Source organism: Miscanthus floridulus, chromosome 11, assembly GCF_019320115.1.
Source record: "Miscanthus floridulus cultivar M001 chromosome 11, ASM1932011v1, whole genome shotgun sequence".
Taxonomy (NCBI): Eukaryota; Viridiplantae; Streptophyta; class Magnoliopsida; order Poales; family Poaceae; genus Miscanthus; species Miscanthus floridulus.
The window spans coordinates 38343834-38369859 of record NC_089590.1 but is presented as its reverse complement, the minus strand read 5'-3'; the positions used below and the strand labels follow the sequence as shown (position 1 = coordinate 38369859).

The following is a 26026-nucleotide window of genomic DNA, read 5'->3' as shown; positions in this document are numbered from 1 at the left end:
GCGATACTGTAGCACGTAGGAGCCAAAGTCGGAGGAGCTAGAAATTGTGGCTTCACCTCTCCCTCATTTTATTTTTCATCTCAGAACTTAAAAGACCTTGCATTACGAAGATAAACAGTGCTGATACAGTGGTTGTCAAAGACGAGCCAGAGCCACCAGCACCTATATAGGGTCTTTTTGTTTGTCTGAAATAAGGTGATTGTACCATCTAAACTGGACCAAGCTTTGTTGAGCCCTGCTCGGCATACCCTATATTCGGCTTGTCCGGCTTCTTTTTTTAGTCGAAACAGTGTTTTTCTCTCACAACAATTTAGTCGGAATAGTGTTTTTCAACCAGTTTCAGCCAAGTTTCAGACCAGCGAACGGGGCCTATGGTGCAAAAGCTGCACCAGATGGAAAGCACAAACAAAGGTGATTGCACCATCTAAACTGGACCAAGCTTTGTTGAGATAGGTGCAAAAGTTGCATCAGATGGAAAGCACAAACAAATCCGTCTGTATCAACTATTCGTCTAGGCTTCTTGCACTCACAACAGCCCTTTACATGGCCTAAGTCTGCAACATGCAAGCCAGGACAGAAAAACGAGATCCCATTTCGTTTTCGAGGTGCCAGTTTTTTTGGCGCTCTAAAAAGCGTGCGGCCCTTCACTTCATTTAGACAAACAAAGAGAAGAGAAGAAGGTGTATCTTATGCCAGTATTAGTGACAGTTTCATCTGAATTTCATTTGTATTTGATAACGTGACACGTCAGCAAATTTGATGACTTGGCTGGTTAATTATAAAGAAAAAAATAAAAAGAGTTTCATAGAGAGCAAGACTAATAATACAGCCGACTACTGATTGTAAGGATTTTTGCAGCCCATCTTTCAACCCATCGATATAGTAGTTAGTATTCCACTATTATTAATATATAGTTCACTTGTTTCTCGCACACTTCATTATTAACGTATGGTTCACTTGTCTCCCGCACAAAATTTCTTGGTTCTCGGGTGTAAGCTTACAATCCGCTTCTCCTCTCTTATCCCTCTCAGCTTTCAGCGTGTTTATAGCATGTTATTATACTATACTTGCTCTCAGGATAAAATGCATAAAATTGACCAACGATCAATCGGTGCACGCAAACAAACCGGACTGTACAAGGGGCTGGCTCCGGCTCCACCAAAATCCAAAACCCCTGAGACTGAAACAAGGAGGAAAAAAGGTTGGGAAAGAAACCCAAAACCCTTCCTCCCCCGACCGCCGGCACCCACCAATGGCGAGGCCGCCGCCTGCGGCGCCCGCCCCGGTGAGGCTCCGTCTGCTCTTCGAAAACAGCCGCCTACTCCGGCGTGTGCAGAGGGATGAAGGCCTTCGGCGCTGCTGGCTTCTCCTTAGGCCGGAGCTCGCCACCGTCGCCGACCTCGCCGCTCATGTCGCAGCCCGTTTCCGCCTCCGCCGCACCTGCCCGCGGGGCGTTGTGCTCTCGGTACGTCGCCTGGTCATCTCTCTTCCTTTATTGGTCCCCTTTCTCTTTTCCCCCCTCCCCATTTATGCAGGGTACCCTACCCCGAAACCTTGATTGCTTCATTCTTGCGTTTTTTTCCCCAAAATCAATGGCTTCATACAACAATGTTTGAGGGTTTTCCGTGTGGACCATTGATGCTTCATTTCTTCCTGATTTTTCCCTTCCATTTCTTTGCTATATCTATATTCTGTACAAAGACGAGCATTGTGCATAAATCATGAATGAAATGGTCTCTTGTGCGCAGATGGATGGGTTTACCTTGCCACCGTTTGAGTCAACCTGCATCTTCCGGGACAACGATATTATAAGGTAACTGTTGCCTTTGGTGAGCTAATTCGTTCTTTCGACATCTTTTGTCATTCCCTTTTCCCACTATATCATCTTGATATTTCGGCACTTGGCTTAGAGGAAAGGTTGGGGATGTGGGATTGTGTCTACCCAGAGAACTATGTGAAATGCGCTGGGCATATTTGCTTCATGCCCAGGCAAGATTGGCTTACCGTGCATCCCCAGGCGCCTGATTTCGGTCGCCTGGGGTGCAGATCGATGCCTGGGAATCTATCTGCCTGAGCCCTCCAGGGTGCTAGGTTTCATTACCACGATTCTGTACCATTCCCATCTTGGTAAGTAAACAACTAAACAGATATAAACACTAGCGAATCTATTATGTCCCAGAATAATAGTTGTTTGGAAAATCAGGGACATTCATATGGCAAGCAATATTGTACATCCGATCATATGCTTAAAATCTATGTTATCACCTTCATCTCTGTTTGGATCCATGAGCTGCTAATAGTTAACTCTTGCCCAACTAGTGAGATAGCTGTTAGTTGGGTATTCAGCTAACAATTAACTAGACTATTCGCTGGACCTGTTTGGATCCAAAGGAGCTAATTATTAGCAGCTAACTATTAGCTCTATGGATCCAAACAGGGGCTTACATGAAGCCCACCTACCGCACGGGAATGGTAGTAGGGTTGTCGAATCATCGTAGTGAGCGAGGTGCAGAGGTGTGTCGACGGCGATCATGTGTTAAAGTCGATGGCGAAGAAGAAAGGGCTTATCGGGAAGAGGGGTAGCATGAGTAGGAGCTTAGGATGTTTGATTGATTTATTCCTGTCTATTATCTTTCATTCCGTTGTTACTTGCTGTGCAATCTGGATGATATGGTGTCGCTATTTCCTTTGAAGTCAAATGTGGTCATTGTGTATTACAGAAGAGCAAATAATGTCGAGTGGTAACATAGAGCTGCAGTATCGAATGAGTGATGGTGTATTTGAATTAGTAATACCTTCTTGGCTCATAAAAAAGGTTACACTGAAAGGCTCAGTTATTTTTTAGCTACCAGAAAAATCATCCCTTATATTTGATTGTATATTTCCTTGCATCATGCATCTCTTTAGTACAGAACAGTGGGCTACTTCTCACAGAAATGATGACAACAATCCCCAATTTTCTTTTGTATTGCTAGGGTTAAACAAAAATCCTGCACGAAGCAGGTAGGGCACAATGATGTGCACTGTATTCAAGATCATGAGATAATAGAGAAGAGGCCACTTCCAGTTGATGACAGAATCCTTGCAATCCAGGATCAAAAGGATGGCTGTAAACACCAAGAAGAAGAGGCACATGATCACCAGCTTGAAGAAAATGCCACTGCTAGCCATAGCATAGAAAACAATGGGACAAGTTCGAAGAGGAAGTGGAATGATGGGATTGCAGAAATACCTGAGAGCTCAAAGTATGCTTCTATATGTTTGTTGTAGTATTAGCATTTTTCTTTTCCAACTATGGAACATCACTTTGGTCGGACGTCTTCTCCATTTTTCTGGTTTACTGGGTTATATGAGTTCTTGAATCCCCAAAACCAGCTTTGCTCACCCAAATAGTCTTGACTTGCGCTCTTATGAAAGTTTTCTGTTAGAATCATGAAACAATTATTGATGTCTGCATCTATATTCTGTTAAGTGATATGTCTCCTTTTTCATCGGTGTTTAGATGCAGGGGAAAAAGGCTGAAGGTGGAAAATTCTGGAAAGCAGATAGATTACAGCAAGGAGGAACATAGTGGATCTAAAAAGTTGAAGTTGTCAGTTATTGATATTGAAGCTAAGAAAGCAACTCCACAACATGAAACTACCACTACCTTGGTGGAGCAGCAAAAATCAGAGGGGTATTATCTCAAGGCATATGCCAGTTACTGCTTTTAAGTTTTATAAGGCACTCTGGTTTGAGAAATAGTTTTAGTTTTGTTCCCATTGACCATAACCAGTTCGAATTGTATTCCTGTGTTGTTTATCTTCATGTTGTTATGTGTTGTTTTAAAAACATGTAGCAGTTCGTTCCTAGCTAGTTTAACCCTAGTTATCACTTATTCTAGAGTTTAGGTTAATAGCTTGTTGGGTTGGTTGCTTCCTACTTCCAGTGCCTCTCCTTTAATGTCTAATTTCTGCTAAATTCTGATTCAAAACTTGTTATTTCTGTTTTTGAAATGCAAATTAGTTGTCTGTTTGGAAAAAAAAAATGATCATAAGTCATAACCAGAAAGTTTCGAGCGCCAGCAACATGTGGCAATTCACTTTGTTGGTTATGTCTACAAGATCCTTAATTGTAACAGTCTTAATATGAACAAGATTTTAATGGAAAGCCACACCAACATAATATATTTTTATCTTCAATGCTTTTTTAGGCGCTAGGCGGTTTCCAGGCGGTGACCCATCGCCTAGCGCCTAGGCGTGCCTAGACGCGCCTAGGCGTTTTCTAGGCGTACAGAGCAGGAAGATAGAAAGGAGCAGCCGAGCAGAGGAGACAGGAGCAGGGGGCGGGCGGACCTCACCTTGGGGTTCCCGAGAGGCGGGGCGAGGGGCAGCGAGGTAGGTGAGGCGTGGAGCTCACCAGTAGTGGCGGCCCGGCGAGGAGGGGGCGCACGGGAGCTCCAGGGGCGGCGGCGGCGGGCCGGCGGACGGAGGCGGCGCGAGGAGGCCTGCACGGAGGGAGAAGATGGCCGGTGATGCGGAAAACGGGTCCACGGCGTCAAGTACAAGCTTCGCGCACGACGAATCGGCCAGAGACGTACCGTGGCCGGCGAATCGATCCTTCCCACGCCGCCGCTTTCTTTCCCGCGCAGCCGCTCGCTCGCGCGCGCGCTCTCCTACCCGCCAAAACGCGCGCGCATCCCGCCCAGGCGCCGCCTCCTCCGCAAACGCGCGCGCCCACCGCCTAGATGCCGCCTCACCCCCTAGGCCCCGCTGGAGGCCTCCGCCCAGCGCCTAGTCGCGCCTAGGCGAGCGCGGAATCGCGCCTTGTTTTTCACTGTTTATCTTACAAATGACATAGTTGATCTCAGTGATACTTTTATCACGATCGGAGACCTCCAGAGGCACCGGTGCGTAGTGGAATCCTAAGCCAGGATAGTAACGTGAGGAGAGGCAGATGAAGACCGAAGTTGACTTGGGTAGAGGCAATAAAAGGAGACTTGAAAGGATGGAATATACCCAAAGACTTAGCCTTAGATAGGAGTGCTTGGAAGACAGCTATCCACGTGCCTGAACCTTGATTGTTTCTGCTGGGTTTCAACTCTAGCCTACCCCAACTTGTTTGGGACTTAAAGGCTTTGTTGTTGTTGTTGTTGTTGCATTGTATTTGATTCTGTTTTGATTATCAACCATGTTAATCTTAAGAACAATTCAATAAAAATCACAATATTGTTCAAAAATTTGGCATAACAATAAGTAAATTTTGTGTATATTAGAATGGTGTAAATCAGTATACCCCTTTAAATTGTGGTTCTCGTGGCTTCCCAGTATAGCTTCAGAAAGGCTATTGCACAGCTATACTATGTAGTGTAAACATAGCTAGCTATTCTGTAGAAGTGTAGATATTTAGGGTTCCTGTTGTTTTTGCTACTTCACAACAAGGACCGTAAAGATCTATAGATAGCTACTTAGAACCCTGTTTATAAGTCCCTGCTTTTTGTCATATTGCATTGTTTGGTTCATGGGCAAACTTTGCCAAGATCGAATTAAGACAGATTTGACTTTTTTAGGCAGTGGTCCACTGTTATATCTGTAGCAATCCTACGTGCCAGAGGCTCTTTTTTATGCTCTAAAAAATGTGAAAGTTTCCAATTTCTTTCCCAAATTTGCCTCATTGTCGTGATGATTTCATCAATTGTTATATCAAAAAGTGTTTTGCGCTGTGCTCCTTAAGTATAGTGGTGGTAAGATCAGTCTTGAACCAGACATGCTCATGAAAAAAGACCACACAGGATAGTCTTCAACATAACACGAGGACATGTGAGGAGTGAGTGAATGCGACAGGAGTGGCAAACCGCATGTTAAGTTTATTTTGTCATTTTATGGAGTTGGGGAGTGTTTGTACATGGCATGGTCCATAAACAAAAATGAGATGTAGGGATATATTGACCACAGCAGGGATCTATAAGGGCTTATATACTGTATCGGTCCTTGTTTGTTCTATCATTTCACTGCATGCAATTCATATTATGTTTTTTTTAGGAACAATCAAACTGAGTTGAAATGTGAGGCAAAGGTGGTAGACTGTAATGCTCAAAGTGACACAAAAAAGGTATGCATGAGTCATAATGCTGCTCTTGATATGCTGAGTGTTTGACTCTGCTTGATTATATCCAATTTCCTGGTTGTGTGTTATGCTCTCCAATTTTTTATTCATAGATGGTAAGTATAATACATTATGATGCTGATGGCTAATCTATTTTACCTCATTGCAAAATATGCATCATGTCAAATTTCAAATATCTTTCATGTCTACGTTTTAATGCTATCTTTTCATGTGTTTTTTTTGTCTTGTATCGAGTAGTTCGATAATTTTCCTTTCATTCTGCTGTTTTATATGGAAAAGGAAATGCAGGCAATGGGCAGCTCCTGCCAGAGTCCTACTTTTCTGGGCTTGTCAGGCTGGTCTGCTTGATATGCTGGTATAAATGGTGTCCCAAATGTGTGCATAATAGGAATTAGGAATCAATATTATATTACAATAATAATAAAACATGTTTTTGGGCCTTTTTGTCAGGCTTTCAATCCTCTTATATTTGCTGCCTTTATTTATATTAAAAGTTTGATGCCAGTACACCCTTTCTTAATCAGGATGAAAGCTAACATTGTATTTGGTCCTTCATTTTTACTTAGACCCAACTGTTTGTTGGTCTGCTGGGACTAGTTCATTAAAAGAGGTTTTCACTTAGCAGAAGTGCAAAATGAAGTACAACAGAGGTCCTTAAAAAATGTTGGAGCAACATCAAGCTCACCTTAGCTTGTTTTGCAATTAGTTTAGTGAAACACAGTTACATTGTTTTAAAAAATGTAGCGGAACTGTCTGCATGTATCTTTGAGGTAGTCTGCTATTGCTAATTATCCAATATTTCCAAAAGGGTGCCATAAATGTGTTTCTAATGAAGCTACTCTAAAACGCAATGCCTGGCAAAACCAAGTTAGTAGTCATGTGCTGCTGCAATAGTTCTTGAATGTGCTCTTAGCCCATGCCTTGTATCCCTGAAGATGTTACCTATCTATGTACTTTTGTTGTTCCAGAACCCTTTCACATATACTTGATTCAGGTTACCTTTTGTAGTTTTTTTTATTGTATTGGTAAGGCTAAGTTGTTGGTTATCTTTTGTAGTTTTGTTTATTGTATTGGTAAGGCTAAGTTTTTTCTTTTTCTTTTTTCTCATAGTCCTATCTTGTTCATTCCTGCATGCTGAGCCCATACGTTTCCCAGCTTCATTAAGATTTGATACTGGGCTTTACTCTGTTCCATTTCCCCTTCATTTGATTTGTTAATCAATATAGAAATTTCAGTTCTTAATTTATGATGTAACAGTTATGCCAAAATATTTTAATTTAGTTAACATTTGTATCTCTCTTTGCTTTGTATTTTTGCCTTGTCAGTTGGAGAGTCGAAGTGCTCGTCGCAAGAAAATTAAAAGGCTAATGAGACAGACAGGAAAATTACAATCAGAAAAGGTATTTTTTTTCTCAAACGGCGCAGGAGAGCTGTCGTTTTGTCAAGGAATACTGAAATGTACTACACCATACAAAATGCACACACAACCCACACCGAACTAAGTTCACAGCAATAAGACCAATGCTACACAACCTCTTTGGGGCAAGGTTCCAAAAAGCGCTAGGCGCTAAGTGAGCGGTGACCTTCTGCCTAGAGCTTAAGTGTGCTTGGGGGTTCCTAGGCCTGCCTAAGCGTACTGTAGCAGAAGTTCAGAACTCAAAGCATCTATGTCTTGAATGTGTCAAAAGATAGGTAGTGTTTGGTCTGGGGACAAGGTGGGACAGGACGGAACAGTTCCGTTCTATTTTTCTGGGTTGGGATGATCCCATCTGTGCTTGGTTGAGGGGATGGGGTCGTCCTTGTTCTGTGTTTGGTAGGAGGGATGGAGAGCGAGAGGATGGATGGACTGTTTTGGATCCGTTGGTTGCTGTCAACGTGGGCCCCAGATATCAGCCACCTTTTACTTCTTCCTCCCTTCCCTCGTTTGCATGCACACCAGCCTGCCTCCGCCTGCCTCCACCTGGCGGTGCACCTCTGCCCGCCCGCCCGCCCATAGCGACAGCGGCCCTCCTCTGCGCTGACCTGGATCTGTGCCTCTCACCGCCCCCACCTAGCTGCCGCCTCTCTACTCCGCCACTGTGCTGCCCACCTGCTCCCCGCTGTAGAAGAATAGAGTTTGGGGCAATTGGCCACGCCTCAATGTGAGGGGGCGCCTTCTATTATATGGCCGGCTGGCCTTGCTTTACAAGGCAGGGGGTAATCTCCCTGATTTACATCTGCTAACTATAGCAACTGATCCCTGATTTACAGCTGCTAATTATGGCTATGATATCCATGATTAGCAGGGGATATTCTATTTCCTAACACCCGCCCGCAGTCGCAGCGGGAGGCTCCCGGACGCAAAGACTGGATCGAAAGTCTAGAAACAATGCCGTCGGAAGCCCTTTAGTCATGATGTCGGCGAACTGATGAGAAGAGGGCACATGGAGTACCCGAATCGCACCAAGGGCCACCTTCTCGCGGACGAAGTGTATGTCGATCTCGATGTGCTTCGTTCGCTTGTGGTGGACGGGATTGGCCGTCATGTAGATGGTGCTGACATTGTCACAGAAGACAACAGTGGCAGAGGGTAGCTGTAGGTGGAGCTCCTGGAGGAGCTGTCGGAGCCAACAACATTCGGCCACCACATGGGCCACAGCACGATACTCCGCCTCGACGCTGGAACGTGACACTGTGGTTTGGCGTTTGGAGGACCAGGAGACCAGAGTGTCACCGAGGTATACACTCTAGCCGGAGGTAGAGCGTCGGGAGTCAGGACAGCCTGCCCAGTCGGCGTCGGAGTAAGCCGTCAGCTTGTCAACGGGCCCGGCGCCGATGTGTAGACCCAAGGAGAGGGTGCCCTTCACATAGCGCAGGATGCGTTTGATCAGCGCACGGTGCGGCTCTCGGGGAGCGTGCATGAAGAGACACACCTGCTGGACAGCATAAGCCAGCTCAGGACGAGTCAGAGTGCAGTACTGGAGCGCCCCAGCCAGGCTCCTATACTCGGAGGCGTCCTTCTCTGACAGGAGTTCCCCGTTATGTGCGGAGAGCTTGGCCTGAGTGTCAACAGGTGTCGCCGTAGGATGACACTCAGCCATGCCCGCACGCTGAAGGAGATCGACGGCGTACTGGCGCTGAGACAGGAATAGGAGCGTGTGACGGCGATGCCGAGGAAGTGATGAAGCTTGCCAAGATCCGTCATGGCGAATTCAGAGCTCAGCTGGGCCGTGGTGCGCTGAAGAAGAGCTGTGGATGAGGCGGTGAGGACGATGTCGTCGACGTACAACAGTAGGTAGGCGAGGTGCGTCCCCTCTTGGAGAACAAAGAGGGACGCGTTGGAGGCGGAGGCGACAAAACCGAGCTGCCGGACGAAGGTGGAGAAGCGCTGGTGCCAGGCCCGCGGAGCCTGCTTCAGTCCGTACAAGGACTTCTGCAGGAGGCAGACGCTGTCGGGGGCGCCAGGGTCGACGAAGCCTGGTGGCTGCTGGCAGTAGACAATCTCCTTGAGATGACCGTGAAGGAAAGCATTCTTCACGTCCAACTGGTGGATCGGCCAGGCGCGAGATGCGGCGATGCTGAGGACGGTCCGAATGGTGGCCGGTTTGACCACCGGGCTGAAGGTCTCGTCGTAGTCGATGCCCTCGCGCTGAGAGAAGCCGCGGACCACCCAGCGAGCCTTGTGGCGGGCAAGAGATCCATCGGCGTGGAACTTGTGTCGGAAGAGCCATTTTCCCGTCACGATGTTGGCACCGGGTGGACGCGGGACGAGTTGCCAGGTGTTGTTGTTGACAAGAGCCTGGTACTCATCCGTCATCGCTGCGCGCCAGTTGGCATCGGCCAACGCGCTGCGATAGTTCGTCGGGAGAGGCGAGGTCGAGGATGATGTGGCCGTCAGCCCTTCATAGCTGAAGCGAGGGATGACACCAGTCATGGTGCGCGTGACCCGCGGCGGAGGTGGCGGTGGTGGTGTTGTCGAAGGCGCGGGTGGCGCCGGTGCAACCGGAGGCGGCGCCGGCGCAACTGGAGGCGCCGGGGCAGCCGGTGACGGGGCAGGGGCGGACGCCGCGCGGGGGCGTCGGATGTAGACCCGTGGAAAGGGAACCACAGGAGGGCGCCCGCCCGGTGCCGGAGAAGCTGATCCGGCTGCTGGTGATGTAGGTGCGGCGTCGGTGTGCGGCTGCTCGACATCCGAGATGGATGGAGCGACCACGGGCGTCGAGGGAGGAGTTCCACCTGCAATAACAGTAGGACAGGGCACCGAAACCATAGCGTCGTCTAAGAGGAAATCTAGGGAGGTGGGGGATGGGGCGTCTGGGGTTGCTGTAAAGGGTAACGTGGACTCGTCGAAGATGACATGACGGGAGATGATTATGCGACGGGTCGAGAGGTCGAGGCAGCGGTACCCTTTGTGATAGGGTGGATATCCAAGGAAGACGCATGCCGCGGAGCGAGGTGCGAGCTTGTGTTTGGAAGTGGCCTGCAGATTTGGGTAACAGAGGCACCCAAAGACACGCATATGGTTGTAGGTGGGTGGCTGTTTATGCAGGCGAGTGAAGGGAACGTCATGCTGGATGGAGGAGGATGGACGTCGGTAAAGTAGGTAGCATGCTGTCAGGAGGGCCTCGGCCCAGTAGGTGGGTGGCAGGGAGGCATGGAGGAGCATGGTGCGAACGGAATTATTAAGGGTGCGGATTATACGTTCGGCCTTGCCGTTTTGGGGGGATGTGTAGGGGCAGGAGAGGCGGAGGTCAGTGCCGCGAGCGGCAAGGAATTGGGTGGTGGTGGTGTTAAGGAATTCAGTGCCATTATCAGCCTGAACACATTTGATAGGTAGGCTGAACTGAGTTTGGGCGAGGGCAGCGAGCTCAACTAAATGTTGGTGAACATCGGACTTTTTGCGGAGAGGAAAAACCCAACAAAAATGACTGTAATCATCCAGGAACACCAAATAGTAGGAAAAACCAGACAGACTGTTGATAGGTGATGTCCATACATCACAGTGAACGAGTTCAAAGGGCGCATGAGTTGTGGAATGCGAAGAAATGAAAGGTAGACGTGTGTGCTTGCCTAACTGACATGAATGGCAGAGGGAGCGATCTACTGTTTTACAGGCAACAGCATGAATTTTATTAAGGTGCGCTAAGGCAGCAGGTGCTGGATGACCGAGACGTTGATGCCATAGGGTCGACGAAGCAGCCAAGAGGGCGACAGGGGTGGAGACGGGCATGGTGTAGAGGTCCCCGTCGCTGTTACAGCGGAGAGTCACGCGTCCCGTTCGGAGATCCTTGATAGAAAAACCATGAGCGTCAAATTCAAATGAACAGCTATTGTCGCGAGTGAATTGACGAACAGAGAGCAGGTTACGAACTATAGATGGTGCGACAAGGATATTTTTAAGAATAAAATTAGATGTGGGAGTGGGTAGGACGGAGTGACCTCTAGACGTGACTGGAATGGTAGTGCCATTACCTACTGTTATTGAGGAGATGGAAGGGGGTAGGTGCTGGGTAATCATACCATCCGAGGACGTCATATGTGTTGAGGCGCCGGAATCGACGACCCAGGGTGAGTTGCCCTGCATGTTCATGGCCTGTAGGGTGGCGATGAGGCCGGCTGCATCCCAGGTGGAGCTGCTGGAGTTGCCGGAGGTTGCCGCAGGAGTGAAGGCTGTGTGTGCCTGGGGAGCAGGCCCGAGGAGGCCCTGCTGGCGCCCAGACTGGGCGTTGGGGCCACCAGACCCGCCGAAGCCACTATGGCGGCGTTGTCCAGGAGGGGTGACCCGCTCACCAAGAGCCACGTGTTCGCCGGTCCAGGGGTTAAAGCCCCAGGGTAGGCGCCGGTTGGGGTTGTGGCCGCCAGAGGTGGAGGGCTGCTGGCCGCCCTTCTTGCTGTTGGGGCGCCGGTTGTCCTGCTGCTGCTGCTGCTGGCCACCAGCAGGAAAGGAGGCAGCAGTGAAGAGCGCCGAGGCAGCACGTACCTTCTCGTCATTCTGCAGCCGCAGTTCCTTGAGGAGAAGCTGATGGCGAGCGGAGGAGAAGGTGAGGGGCTGTTGCCCGGCGATGTTGTCGGCGACCGTAGAGTAGACCTCGTTGAGGCCGCGCAGAAGGTTGAGGACGAGGGTGCTCTCGAGGACGGTCTGGCCAACGTCACGCAGTTCGTCGGCCTTCGCCTTCATGCGGACGCAGTAGTCGTCGATGGAGGAATCCCCTTGAATCATCGAGTGGAACTCGTGATTGAGGAAGATGGCACGAGGCGCTTTGTTCGCCTGGAACACGTCGTCGATGGCCTGCCACAGCGCGCATGCCGTCTGCTGAGTGTTGGTCATGGCGAGGTTGAGGACTGAGTCGGAGGCGGTGCTGTACATCCATCCGCGGACGCAGAAGTCAGCCTGCTGCCATGCTTCGTCGGTGGGGCGCGCAGGGGAGGCGGTGTCGAGGTGTTGCAGCAGGCCAAACTTCCCGCACATGGCGCGGAAAGCCATCGACCACTTGGTGAAGTTGGAGGGCTTTAACTCGAGGACCATGGGGACGTGCAGCTTGACATTGATAGTGGCGAAGGGGCAGATGGTCGGGGCAGAAGTAGCCCCTAGGGTGCCGCTGGTGGCAGAGGTGAGGTCTGAGGCAGTTCCCATGGGAAGAGAAGGAGGAGAGGCGGTGTGGGAGGTGGGAAATCAGATCAAGGCCCGGTTCTCTGATACCATGTAGAAGAATAGAGTTTGGGGCAATTGGCCATGCCTCAATGTGAGGGGGCGCCTTCTATTATATGGCCGGCTGGCCTTGCTTTACAAGGCAGGGGGTAATCTCCCTGATTTACATCTGCTAACTATAGCAACTGATCCCTGATTTACAGCTGCTAATTATGGCTATGATATCCATGATTAGCAGGGGATATTCTATTTCCTAACACCCGCTCACATGTCTAGAGGATGCCCACGCAGACGGACTCAAACGGCGTTGGGAGGGGACGAGCTTGTCCTCCAGATTTTGAGGTACGGGGATGTCCCCCATCTAGATGGAATATATCTCTTTGCTGGTGTCCCCCGTACATACTTTACTCCCTTAGTGAAGGAGACAATATGGTGGGGTGTCTGACGATTGGCAGAGAAGTTGTAGGAGTTGCACATGTGGACATGCAGGGATGAGGGTTAGATTCTTGGTTGATTTGAAATCTTAGTGGAGAAAATTACTGCAGTTTATTGACAAAAACATTATTATTCTATTGTATTCCGGTTGTTGGATGCATTGACTTTCATGGTTTGCAGTTTGCACTTGGAACAACATTCCAATAGCTGACTGAATATTCTGTTGACCAAGCTGCTATATTATGTTGTGCACTTGTGCTGATCAATATATTCATGTATGTATACTGCAGAATGTGCATGAAGATTCACCAATAGCTGCTGATTTTCCATCATCAAGCAATCAAGATGGCTTGCCTGTCCCATCAAGCAATCAAAATGGATCACATGTTCATTTTTCAAGCCTCAAAGCAGATGAGGAAGAATCTGATACGTCGGAAGAGATTGTCCCAGTTGTGGTTCGGCCTGGTCACATTCGCTTTGAACCAGCAGGTATAGCTCTACCCATAAAGAATCTAATAGTATAGGAATTTGCCAACTCCTGGGCTGCATCTTAATCTTCTATTCTTTCTCTATCTTGATAGAACTAACCTTTCCCTCTTTATTTTTTTATGTTAATTCAAGTCTATGCATTACTTGGCTGAGTTTACCACATGGGAAATCTGTTCATGGTCTTGTTAGAGGGGGGAATGATGATCAGATAGTCCTGGATGCTTGCTTGCGTATGCTTTGAATAACTGCCTCATGTTTCTTCATATTTGTATGTGCACCATATGCATGCAACCAGGCACATGCTTATATTTCTATATGCGACTCTGTGAGTGTGATATTAATGGAGTGCCATGTTATTTGTGTTTTTGTCAGTAGGTAAAAATACAAAATGTTGCTGACCTACACCCTGTCTTCATTACATTTTTTTTCATCCTGAATTCCATTACTTCACAACAATGGAATTACAAGAAATTGTACGAAACAAAATTTAAAGGACATTAAAACTACGAGCACACACATTTAAGCACAAAGGGCTTAACATGTGTGGCAAACAAACCACTAATATCTGACCAGCAAAGCATGCTTTTAGACAACAGGCCAGCTAAAACTATTCCGCGTCTGAACGGCATGCTTTGCTAACATTTAACAGTAGTACACTTTGAGGGGGAGAAGAAAAACTATGTTCTCGAGTAAAAGATGACCATATAGGGAAGGCAACAGGCAAATTTAGCAGTTTAATGAGTTTGACAATTAAAAGTGGCACAAAGCAGCATTATTTTCTTTCTGTTGGCAAAGAAAAGTACAGCACCACTGATTGCAGGTAAACACAATATTATAGTCAGTTTCATAACAATTCCCTTGAGACTATCATAAGGCCTCTAATTTTCCTACACATTGCAGAACTCTGGTGTTGTGAGCTGCTGATTTGTTTGCAGTAAGAATTATCACCATTGATAACTAACTGTGTTCTCAATTATAATGCATGTGTTTCAGCTGAAATTAATAAATAAGAAGTTTGATTTTTTTAGTAGTGCACTGTATGAAACATAAGCGTTTTGGATGGAAGTTGGAAGTCAAAGCTGTTGTTAGGGCTGGCATGATGGACCAATGTTAAAATCTTCAGTTGCTACTTGATGTCCATGTGTTGTGTTAAAGGCAACTTAACATATATACTCTCTTTGCAGGTGGAGAACCTGACAAATCGCCAGCAAAGGAATTACAGGTTCGCCACAGTTTATCTGGTTCTCTTCATCGTAGTTTCATGCCTTTCCTAACAATAGCTAAAAATTTTTAGGCCTTTTTTTTTAATTTCGTTGAGATTGCCATCTTCTCTTATGGAGGAAATATTAAGTGCATAATAGTGCATTAGTGAATGTATGCACAAAAAACTTGTATGTAGAATCTGATCTGAGTGGGGTTTGGGAGTTCCATCATCTCTCTCGAGCTTGACTTAGAGCAACTCCAGCAATAGCCCTTAAAACAAGGCCCCTACTTTTGATTTGAGGACTCCCCTACTTTGAGGGTGCCATGTTTTCTAAGCTCAAATCTAGCAAGGGCCCCTACTTTTTCTCTTCATTTTCATACATACTCTATGTATTCTATTATTTTAACACAACATCAATTCAAACTATAATATTGGTTGTTCATACAAATGGTACATATGTTACAGTACGTCATGAGCCTATTGGGCCTGGGCTGGCGGTATAGCCCGCTAGTGTTAGGGTTAATTAGAGATAAGGGTCGTTTGCTTAAGGGTCAAGTAAGCCTTGCTTGAAAGTCAAGTAAACCTCTCTATATAAGGTGAGGAGATGTATTAATCTAATCAAGCAAGAATTAAGAAGGAAATCTCTTCCCTCTTGCTCGGCCGTGGGCAAGGCCTCCGGCTTCCCTCGCAGCCCCAGCCGCCACAGTTACGGCCCTGAACAGCACCCGCCTTACTGTAGCACCGCGGGTACTGTAGCCCGCCCGTCGTCGCCTCTCCCTCAGCTCTCTCTCCCTCTCAATCCTAGCAGCCACATATCAATCTGGTATCAGAGATCTCTGGTTCGATTATGTCCAGCCCTCTACCGAGTTCTTCCCACCCGCTGCCGCCGCACACCCACCCACCGCCACTAGCATCTTCGTCGGCGCTGCTGCCCCACACAGCAGGCGCGCTGGCGTCCTCGGGCGCTTGCGCCCTCTGCCCCGGCACCGTCCGCCCTCGTCCTCACCCCGGAGCAGATGACGGCCGCAATCCTGGAATTAGGGCAGGCCATGGCGGGCATCAGGGCCTTCCTCGTCGGGCCCTATGCGCCCCAGCTGCAGCCCCAGCCGCCGCCGCCACAACCGGCTGCGACCATCCTGCCAGCGGTGCTGCCGTATGGGATGCCCTACTCCAGCACGACGGGCGTTCCCATCCATCTCCGGATGCCGCCTTCCCCATCGTCGATCCCATCTTATGCCCTGGCCCCGATAGTCGGGCCGGTGTATACGATGGCAACGTTCCCGGCGACCATGACGTTGGCTGCCCCAGCCCCTACCACAGGCGCCATGATCCATTACGGTGGGGCGGTACAACAACCCTCCTACACCGCGGGGTTTTTCTATGGAGGCGTTGATGGCCCTCTACTCTACGGCGGCAACATGCAGCACCACCACGGCGCCTCGTCGTCCGCAGCCTTTGCTCTAGAACCAGCCGCTCCGGGTGTTAGCTACGGCGCTCACCCTCTGCGCTTCTACAAGTTGAGTTCCCGATGCCAGGTTCCGATGAGCCACTGCCGGATCCCTTCGCGGGGAAGATGCTTACCCGCGAGGTGTCGGCTGCGGTGCGGCTGCAGGCTGCTACGCGCGGCCTCCTAGCACGTCGGCGGGTGCGGGAGATGCGCGATGTGCAGCTGATTCAGCCCTGCACCCCTTCGTAGCTCCTCCACGTTGCGCTTCGCTGCGCAGAGGACCTCGATCTCGTCCGCTGCGTCGGGGATCTCGGGCATGCGGTTTCCCCCACGGGCGGCGGGCATGCTATTTTCTCGGCGGGCGGCGGTTGGGGAGACGCATCCCTCCACCTCGTTCTCCATCGAAAGCCCTCCGCTCTTCTTTGTGCGGTGCAGACCAGCAGCCGTCTGGCGGGGAGACGGCGTGGGGTAACCAGCGAGAGCGCACCGCGTAGCGCCGTCGCATTCCGCCACTGGCCGTCGCGAGGGCGCCTCCGCTGGTCGCTGTTGCGACCACTTCCAGGTGGCCATACACATGCACCCCTTTCGTCTAGATGGTGTCCATGGGATCCAGGAGGCTGTACACATGCAGATTTGGCGTGTGGATGGTGTCCACCTTATGTTCAGGAGTCAAAAATAAAGAGTCCCAGTCCATTTCAGGTTGAGAATAATAAAATAAGCCAAGATGTAAAATGCTTGTTTTTAGGTGTTAGGAGTCGAGTCAGCGTTATAAGTTCATTAGGTTGCAGCTCGAGGACGAGTTGCATGTCCAGGTGGGGTGTAGTGTTAGAGTACGTCATGAGCCTATTGGGCCTAGGCTGGCGGTATAGCCCGCTAGTGTTAGGGTTAATTAGAGATAAGGGTCGCTTGCTTAAGGGTCAAGTAAGCCTTGTTTGGAAGTAAAGTAAACCTCTCTATATAAGGAGAGGAGATGTATTAATCTAATCAAGCAAGAATTAAGAAGGAAATCTCTTCCCTCTTGCTCGGCCGTGGGCAAGGCCCCCGGCTTCCCTCGCAGCCCCAGCCGCCACAATTACGGGCGTGAACAGTGTCACCCTTACTGTAGCACCGCGGGTACTGTAGCCTGCCCGTCGTCGCCTCTCCCTCAGCTCTCTCTCCCTCTCAATCCTAGCAGCCACATATCAACATATTTAAATTCACGATTTCATTTCATGACAATTCATAATTTTCAAAATCCCAAACAAATTGTCATCTCAAGGCAAATAGTCTCATAGAAAACTTCTTGCTTTCTATTCTATTGAGATGACAAATTCTTTCTATTCTATGCTGCAAAATTCAGAACATCACAACCATAGTATTACAAACAAAGTGCATAAATGTAAACAACCATCAAAACAAAAATAGTCCATACAGTCCACAAATCAGTGGCAGAGCCAGCCGAAGAAATGAGGTAGGGACGGACCACTATATACATATATACAGAACTTCACCGATATATCGATCTAACTATGTATATATACCGTATATATGTTGGTGTATCACGTAGCAATTATATTCTCATATGTAATTCAGCAAACAAATGGTTCAGAAGAAGTTGGAACGCGGAGGACTGGAGAGTGGAGGCACGGGGCGGCTGAGCGGGCGAGCGGTGCGGAGGACTGGAGCGCGGAGCGGCCGAGCGGCGAGCGGGCGCCGGGCGAGCGATGCGGGCACGTGGCGCGATGGAAGGCTGGGAGCACGGCGCCTCTGCTTGCCCTAAGGGCCTAAGGCCTATGGCTCTGGGCTGCGCGATTGAATGGGCCAAGCCGGCAAGGCCTTGTTCGCCAGACGCCCAGACGGCCCAGCAGCAGCAGCGCGGACGCTCTGCTCGCTTCGCCTTCGACCCCGGTCGCCGTCAGCTTCGCTCGCTCCGTCGCTCGGACCTGCGCGGCAGCGCTGCTGCCGGAGATGCGGGTCCTAGGTGTGGTGCTCGCCGGAGGGGAGGTAGGGAGGCCGCCCCACCTCGCCATATGGGTGGCTCCGCCTCTACCACAAATGCTCGACAAGATCATCTCATGTGCTTGCCTACCTTCAATCTCATTTATCCTTAGGATGAGGGCCCATATAAGGACATTGCTAGAGTTGCTCTTAGGACTAATTAGTTTTAGGAAGAAGTCTATTTTTGGCCATCGGACAATCGCCCGAGTTGTGTTTTGGCCATCAAACTCCAAAGCCAAATATCTTTGGCAGTGGAACATGACAATTTTGGCCCCTCAATTGGTTTCAAAGTTGGGTTTGCCTACATATGTATTTTTCTAAAAAAGAATAATATGATTAAATCTCTAAAAATTCATAACAAATTCATTTTAAATATAAATATACATACCAATTTTTTTTTCTAAAAATACATTCTATCTATTGGTGTAAGTTGGGTTCTTGTTCCCGTTGCTAGTGTTTTGTTGCTTGTAGTCATGACTGTTATTTATTTAAATTATCGCTTTGTGCTATGTTAGTCTAGATGAACCATATTTCTAAAAATATGGTTTTGTATTTTTCATTTAAAATGAGTTAGTTATGAATTTTAGAGGTTTAACCATATACTCCGTTCTAAATTGTAAGTCGTTCTAGCTTTTCTAGATACATACTCCCTCCGTCCCAGAATATAAGGTGTAACCACCACTGGTTCAAAGACCAAGGAATGTATTTAATTATCTCTCTCAACATATTACTGCATCGATGCACATGTGTCTAGAGAGAGCACGCCTTATATTATGGACTTGAATAAAAAGTGGTTACGCCTTATATATTAGGACGGAGGGAGTAGTTTTTACTATGTATCTAGACATAATGTATATCTAGATGCGTATCTAAAGGTATGTACCTAGAAAAAGTCTAAATGACTTTCAATGTGGAACGGAGGGAGTATTTTTTGAGAAAAATACATATATAAGCAATACCACCTTTGAAACCAATCAAGGGCCAAAGTTGTCTGGTTTTAATAGTTCTAGTCCAACACCGGTTGAGATGGTTTAGGCATCGGTGCGTAGTGGAATTCTAAACCAGGATAGTAACGTGAAGAGCGGCAGAGGAAGACCGAAGTTGACTTAGATAGAGGCAATAAAAGGAGACTTGAAAGGATGGAATATACCCAAAGACTTAGCCTTAGATAGGAGTGCTTGGAAAACAGCTATTCACGTGCCTGAACCTTGATTGCTTCTGCTGGGTTTCAACTCTAGCCTACCCCAACTTGTTTGGGACTTAAGGCTTTGTTGTTGTTGTTGTGTATGGCCAAAGATGTTTGGTTTTATAGTTAGATGACCAAAATCAGACTTGGCCACACTCATGTTTGATCTAATGTGCAAGGTTAAGTTTCTGTGTGTGTTCGCCAGTATGATCTTGTACACCTGATATTTTCTCTAGCTTATAATGATATTATCACAGTTAATGATACCATCATTTTGTTTCAGAAGATAATTTAGGGGATCAATAGCATCATTGAGTTTTTAACGTTTGGTTGGGATCAAGATAATAGGAAATATTGCAGTTTCTTCCCTAACCTGAAAACATGGAAAAATGGTCAGCAATTGGTTAGACCTGCTGTCCCATTGATGTTTTTTTTGTGGTTTCAGGGCACATTCCAATGGAGTGGAACAATGAGCAAAAAGAAGGGCCAGAAGTGGGGAATTGATAGCTCAAACAAGAAAAATGCCGATATCGGCTATCATGCAGGAATAGCTGGAAGCAGCACTGAAGTTAACAATCATGTCAAGGACATTAAGGTTACTGAAAATGGCTTTTGTGCTGTCAGTAATCGAAGGAACAATGAAGGCAGTAATATTGAGATGTCCAGTGCGAAAACTGTTGCTAATGAAGAAAAATCTAGTGGCGAACCTTTCGATTTTGAGAGCTTGTACCCCCTAACGCGACTTCCCAAGGTATTTCATTTCTTTTAATTGGGATGGGAGGCTACTGATTACATCACATGTGCAGGAATTAAATAGGATAGTATATCAATATATAAACCCAGAAAGAGGATGCTGTCTTGCAAAAACATGAATATAGTCTACAGATAGGCTTTTTTTGTATTTATATATGATGAGGGAATAAGGGATAATCTTGCTACAAGGGCAGAAGATACAATTCTGTGTCCATTCTAACATTTTGCCAATATATAAACCCAGAAAGAGGATGCTGTCTTGCAAAAACATGGTTATAGATAGGCTTTTCTTATATTTATATGCGAGGGAATAAGGGATAATCTTGCTACAAGGGTAGAAGATACAATTCTGTGTTCATTCTAACATTTGCTATGAAACAATTGAACATGTCTACCATACGTTGATCAGTTGAGAATTAACTTATCTGTCATACATGCAATTGGTTGATAATTTTTACTTTACCCTGAATCAACATATGTTATGTACTAAAGTGAATATTAATAATGGCTGAAAATGGATAGCTAACAGTTTAGTGATTAAGCCTCTAATTGGCACAAGGTTACTAAAGCTTTTTATATTTTTTTGACATTCTTTTTGGGACAGAGGTAGTATATCCTTAAGAAACTGAATAATGGGGCAACATCACAGTTCATTTTTTCCCCTCATTCAAGAGTTTACCTGTCTTTTGGACCTTGCAGGAGGGAGATCTGATTGCCTACAGATTGGTTGAGCTGTCTTCCATGTTGTGTCCGGAGCTGTCTGTGTATCGTGTATGATATAATTTCATTTGCATTGTCTAAGTATTTTTTTTTCTCAGGGTTGTTTGAAACAGAAGTGATATTAATGCAAACTGGACTGAGCAACTTTTGCATGCTTGGGGCTTGGGGAAACTTGTAATAAAAAGGCATGGCGTATATTGGACTAATTGGCAGGGTTGAATTTTTGCAAAACTAAGTCATGTCTCACCCTGCTATTTCAGGTCGGAAAAGTTCTGATATATGATCCCATATCATTGCGTATCATTCTCTTACCCGTTGAAGAGTATCCAATCACCACCGAGGAAAAAGAAAACAAGGATGAGTCAGATATGCTTGCGGACTTGTCACCATACAAGGAAGATGGCTCCTTGGAGGTAATCAATATTTCTCTACTTTCTAGCCTTATTACCAGCTAGTCTAACCTGGAATGCGTCATGCTTAATATCTTCTGCAGATCGAGTACTCTTCACTTCTTGATGTAAGGCTACTGATGCTAGGGGCTGCTAGTACTCCCTCGGCAGAAACATGCAATGAAGTTGGATCAGCACTGGCTGGAAGGCCAGTTACCTTACACAAAAATGAAGGCAATATTGAGAGCCAGAAATCACCCTTGGTGGCAAACAGCACTAAAGATGTAGAACGCAAACTTGAAGGCAATATTATGAGCCAGAAATCACCCTTGGTGGCAAACAACACTAAAGATGAAGAACACAAACTAGGTACAATAATTCATACCAAACACTGCCCCTTGAAGTATTTTGGTTTCATACCAAGCATTTTTGATATACAATAATTTGGATACGTTAATGCAGGAAAGTCAGAAAGCACGGTTTGGGAAAAGAATGATGAGCCCAGTGATAAGGTCGATGTTCAGGAAAATGGCTGGGGAACATGGAAACAAAATGCTAGTACGTCAGCTTGGTCTTACAGAGCCCTCAGGAGCAGCGCCCTTGGCCCGACAATGGCAATGCTACGAGGGAAGAACAGCCAGAGGGGTAAACCACCCTATCGAAAGAATGGCAAGTGATGCTAAGTATTTAACTTCAATGATACCTATGTGATCCTAGGTTGGTCCGATCTTTCGGAGAAGGTCAAGCAAGTTGAAGCAGCTGATCAATATATGTAAAAATTATGCGAGGAAGAGTGACTGCCATGGCTATCCTGGTTATTTTGAAATCTGACCTAGCGATGGCTCCGACACTTGTCAAATGCTGGTTTTAGAGACTTTTACCTGTGCGCTACCAAAAAAAATTCGAAATTCTGTATCTTCCACTAAAAAGTGCTGTCGGCGCGAAAACGTGGTAGCCGTGCCAGGTGGACACGCAGCAAGCCGGAACGATCTGGAGACCTGCTTGGCTTCAACGTAGGACCAGTCAATCCTGCGAATTTTCAAGGGCGTGTTAGTCAATTTGATCTGTAATTGATAAACAGATAATTTATCAGTAATTTAAGGTGGAATATATTGGTTTTATTCAGACAGTTTCAAGTGTGACGCTTCGGGAGTAGCCAGACGAAAAAATCGATTAAATAGCCGATACGAGAAGGAATCAACGGTTAAGGACTGTAATGTTCGTGGGTCATGATTGATTTTATAATGAGTGCAATGCACTCAATTTTAATGATCCTTTCTCTTAAGCTATTAACATGTATGCGTTAAAGATACATCACTGGCTAAATTATATTTGATCAATATGTGGTGTAGAGCCAATGAATCCAATAAAAAGAGATGCTAAGCAAACAATCGACTGTTTGATATAGATAAATCTACGAACTGTCTAGATCTAATCTATTACTGTCAACGGTGAGGTTCGACTGGATCGATGCAGCTATAATGATGATGATAATCTAGAACCAGAAAATTCATAGAACCGACCATGCTTCAACAGGTTCATGAAAGCATGCCATATATGTGAAAGCACGATTCATGTAGAAAAGAGATTACAGTATGTGAACAATCGACTGTTTAATATGGGCAAATCTATAAATTCATCAAATCTAACATGTTATCCTTAACAGTGGGGGTTTGACCGGATCGATGACAGCCATGATAAAGATAACAGATCAAACCTTTAAAGTAAACAGATCTATTCACATTTAACAGAATCATGAAGACACACTATAAGCGTTAAAGTACTGACAATCAGCTATTTAGCCGATGCAGGCATAGCAAACAACCAAGGTCACGTCTGGTCGAAAGCAAATTTACCAACTAGCATACTCGGATTTAAAGTGCTAACAGTGGGGATCAACCGGATCGTTACAGCCATGATAGCGAGCTATAGATCAGATTCAACTAGCTAGTAAACCTTCTCAAGATCAGACATGCCTTAGCCGCGTACTATGCACGATCAAGATTGAAGTAAAACGATCGATAAAACATAATCCGCCGTTTAAAGTAAGAACCATCGCAATGTGATAAAATAAACGATAGACTAAAAGGATATGAGGCCGATCTACAGCGATCTCGATCGGGCAGGTTAATATTGCTAAGACTAATGACAACAAGAACATCAGCAAGATCGATAACTTAATGAATTTACTCGAAGGATGCCACCCTTAGGTAGAGCCGATAACTTGACCTTAATCTAATTCGAGCAGTGGAGGTCGAACTTAACCGATGCAGCCGTACTTGAACTAGATAAGGATCGATAACTAACTTATACTAGAGCTCATAAGAGGTCGACCGGAACGATGCAGCCTTACAAATAAAAGTATAAGGCATGACGGTACTTACAGACAAGACGGAGGTCTACCGGATTGATGCAGCCCTGTTTGTTGAAGAACTCGTCGAGATCTACAGTACTCCTACTCCTAAGGGTTGGCGTGAAGCCAAAAAAGTAATTGCTATTGATTGATTGGATCGCTTTTCACAATAACCGGGGTCTAATATTTATACTCGGAACCTAAACATGAATCCTACTCAAGTACGACTCATTACAATCTTTGGTATAAGAGAAAATATTTCTAACTTAAGATAATTTGGACCATAATCTTTCCCTTTTTATAGAGTTCGACATGTTTTCCCCCTCGACGCCATCCGTACATAGTCCGTTGATATTGTCTGTTGATGTCATCTATAAAATAGCCGATTCCAACACTACATCAAAACCAGCTGATCTCGATTCACACTCGATCGATCCCTTGATGATACAATTTTATAAGCCTTTGCGTTCCCACGTTCTTCGTTCCCAAATTTTGGTGTAAACACATGCCCCTCCAATTTTAGGATAAAAGTAATTTTATTCCAAAATTACCACGTCTCTACCCCCAATGGGTCCGTAGTCACGGGTAGAGAACCTTGACCTAGGGCCTACCAACGTCCTTGCCTGCTTATGAGCCTACACTTTAAAGCTTTACGAGAGCACTATTGCTTCACGGGCGCTTGGATTCAATCTTCCAGACCAACTATAAATGCTTATCCGACCCTTACAAGAGCAACCCAACGACTCATTCATGTTTCCCTTCTGTTTGCCTCCTCGAGTGCCCTTGGCTCTGCTAGACCCTCCATGGTCTAATTCCTTACTATGAGGGTCTTGAGTGGTTAGAAGAATTCTTATGCATAGGGCGATTGTGTCGCTCATTTCAGCGCCTTGTCGAACAATAGGATCAGCTGCTGCTGTTAGAAGAATTCTTGTGATGACACCTGAGTTTTCTCACCATCAGCGCAGAGTTGTTCTAATGTTTGCAGGGGTTCAAATGTGTGGACACCTTTCCCTTGTTCACTCTATCAAGTACTCATGTCGAGAAATCGGTTGGATATATGGGCGTCTTTTTAGCAGGCGACCCTTTCTCTCCCCTGATGCTACTTCTATCAGCAGGCCGATGTGATTCGGTTCATAATGACCGTCGGCCTTGTGGGGATCCGAACTCCCTTCAATCCAAGGAAGTCTTAGTGGGTCGATCGTCGGTCAATGTAAACTCTTTGTATCAATCCCACTGTGTCTGTAATTATGGGAAGCAAGAAGTCTGAATACGTTGTGTTTCCGTGAACCGTTCCCTGAATTTCCAGAGTGTTGATTCGTTTTCATAACTGACTTCAATTTCATACCCTTGACGAAGTCTATCTTCTCATCTCCCGGGCTATATATATGGACCATGGTTGTGGATCGAAAAACAACATGCTTTGTCTCAAACCTTCTGTGCCTTTAGTGCGTTTTGCTTTCTAATAGGCTCAAAGACATGGAGAACAGCAAGAGGCCTGCCGAAGAGGCCCTTGAGGAGTCTGTGCCACCATACCAGCATCTTCGTTACTAGGAGAATGCAACCCACGATCTTGGATGGACAGACTTTCATCTGAATGCGTTGTAGGACGCTCTCATCATCTCAGAACATGGGGCCAACTCCACTCAAGCGAGGCTGGCCAAGGCCGATGCTAGAATTATGGGTGAGATATCCACCGTAATTCTCTGTTTCTTTTAGTGTTGTCTTCAAGATCTTAATTATCTCTTCCTTGAATCTCTCTAGACCTATCGACCTAGTTGGAAAGCCTTCGATCAGCTGCAGAGTATGCAGCAGGATTCGTCAACGCCAGGGGTGTCATGCCGGTGGTTCGCCTGTACGACGTCCCAAACCGCGTTAGATAAGTTGCCCTTCACGGTGTTCATCATGGTGCTGCCATGGCATTGGCTGTTGCGCAAGCTTGCTCTGGCCACGAGCTTCGACTTCTTCCTCATGGTTTTCCAGCCACCGAACACCCTAAGGACCATGAGCGCCTAGTCAAGGACTTCTTCAACATCGCCAACTCCGTAGCCCTCGCTTCCCAGGCTGAAGACATAGTGAACAAAGTGTTCCCCGACTCTTAGTTTGTAATAGCAGAAGCTAGCAAACAATTTCTTAGTTTTAAGTGACTCCTCTTTTGCCCTGTACTCATGTTCCATGTACCAATTTGTAAGCAGTTATCTGGCCTATTGCGTGTCTCCTCGAGGCTCAATAGAATAGCCATTTCGGATTAGCTGATTTCGACTTTGGTTCGATCTGACTTGATTAAATCTAAAAAATGGCTCTCATGGTAAAACTTTTCAAATTCCTCCCCAGTCATCAATC

The 26026-nt window shown here is 46.5% G+C and overlaps 2 protein-coding genes across 2 annotated transcripts; one reads left to right on the top strand and one right to left on the bottom strand.

Moving 5' to 3' along the window:
* The first annotated feature begins 1181 nt into the window (after positions 1 to 1181).
* LOC136494852 (coilin-like) lies at positions 1182 to 22528 on the top strand. Its single transcript, XM_066491026.1, has 13 exons — positions 1182 to 1465; positions 1749 to 1813; positions 2976 to 3245; positions 3503 to 3676; positions 6021 to 6090; positions 7431 to 7505; positions 13459 to 13657; positions 14842 to 14879; positions 19917 to 20222; positions 20924 to 20995; positions 21205 to 21357; positions 21438 to 21702; positions 21796 to 22528. The coding sequence occupies exons 1-13, from the start codon at positions 1253 to 1255 to the stop codon at positions 22008 to 22010; spliced, it is 2115 nt and encodes a 704-aa protein (XP_066347123.1). The 5' UTR covers positions 1182 to 1252; the 3' UTR covers positions 22011 to 22528.
* On the bottom strand, positions 11116 to 12718 carry LOC136494853 (uncharacterized). Its single transcript, XM_066491027.1, has 2 exons — positions 11605 to 12718; positions 11116 to 11371 (listed from the first exon to the last, which is right to left on the bottom strand). The coding sequence occupies exons 1-2, from the start codon at positions 12716 to 12718 to the stop codon at positions 11337 to 11339; spliced, it is 1149 nt and encodes a 382-aa protein (XP_066347124.1). The 3' UTR covers positions 11116 to 11336.
* Positions 22529 to 26026: the final 3498 nt, after the last annotated feature.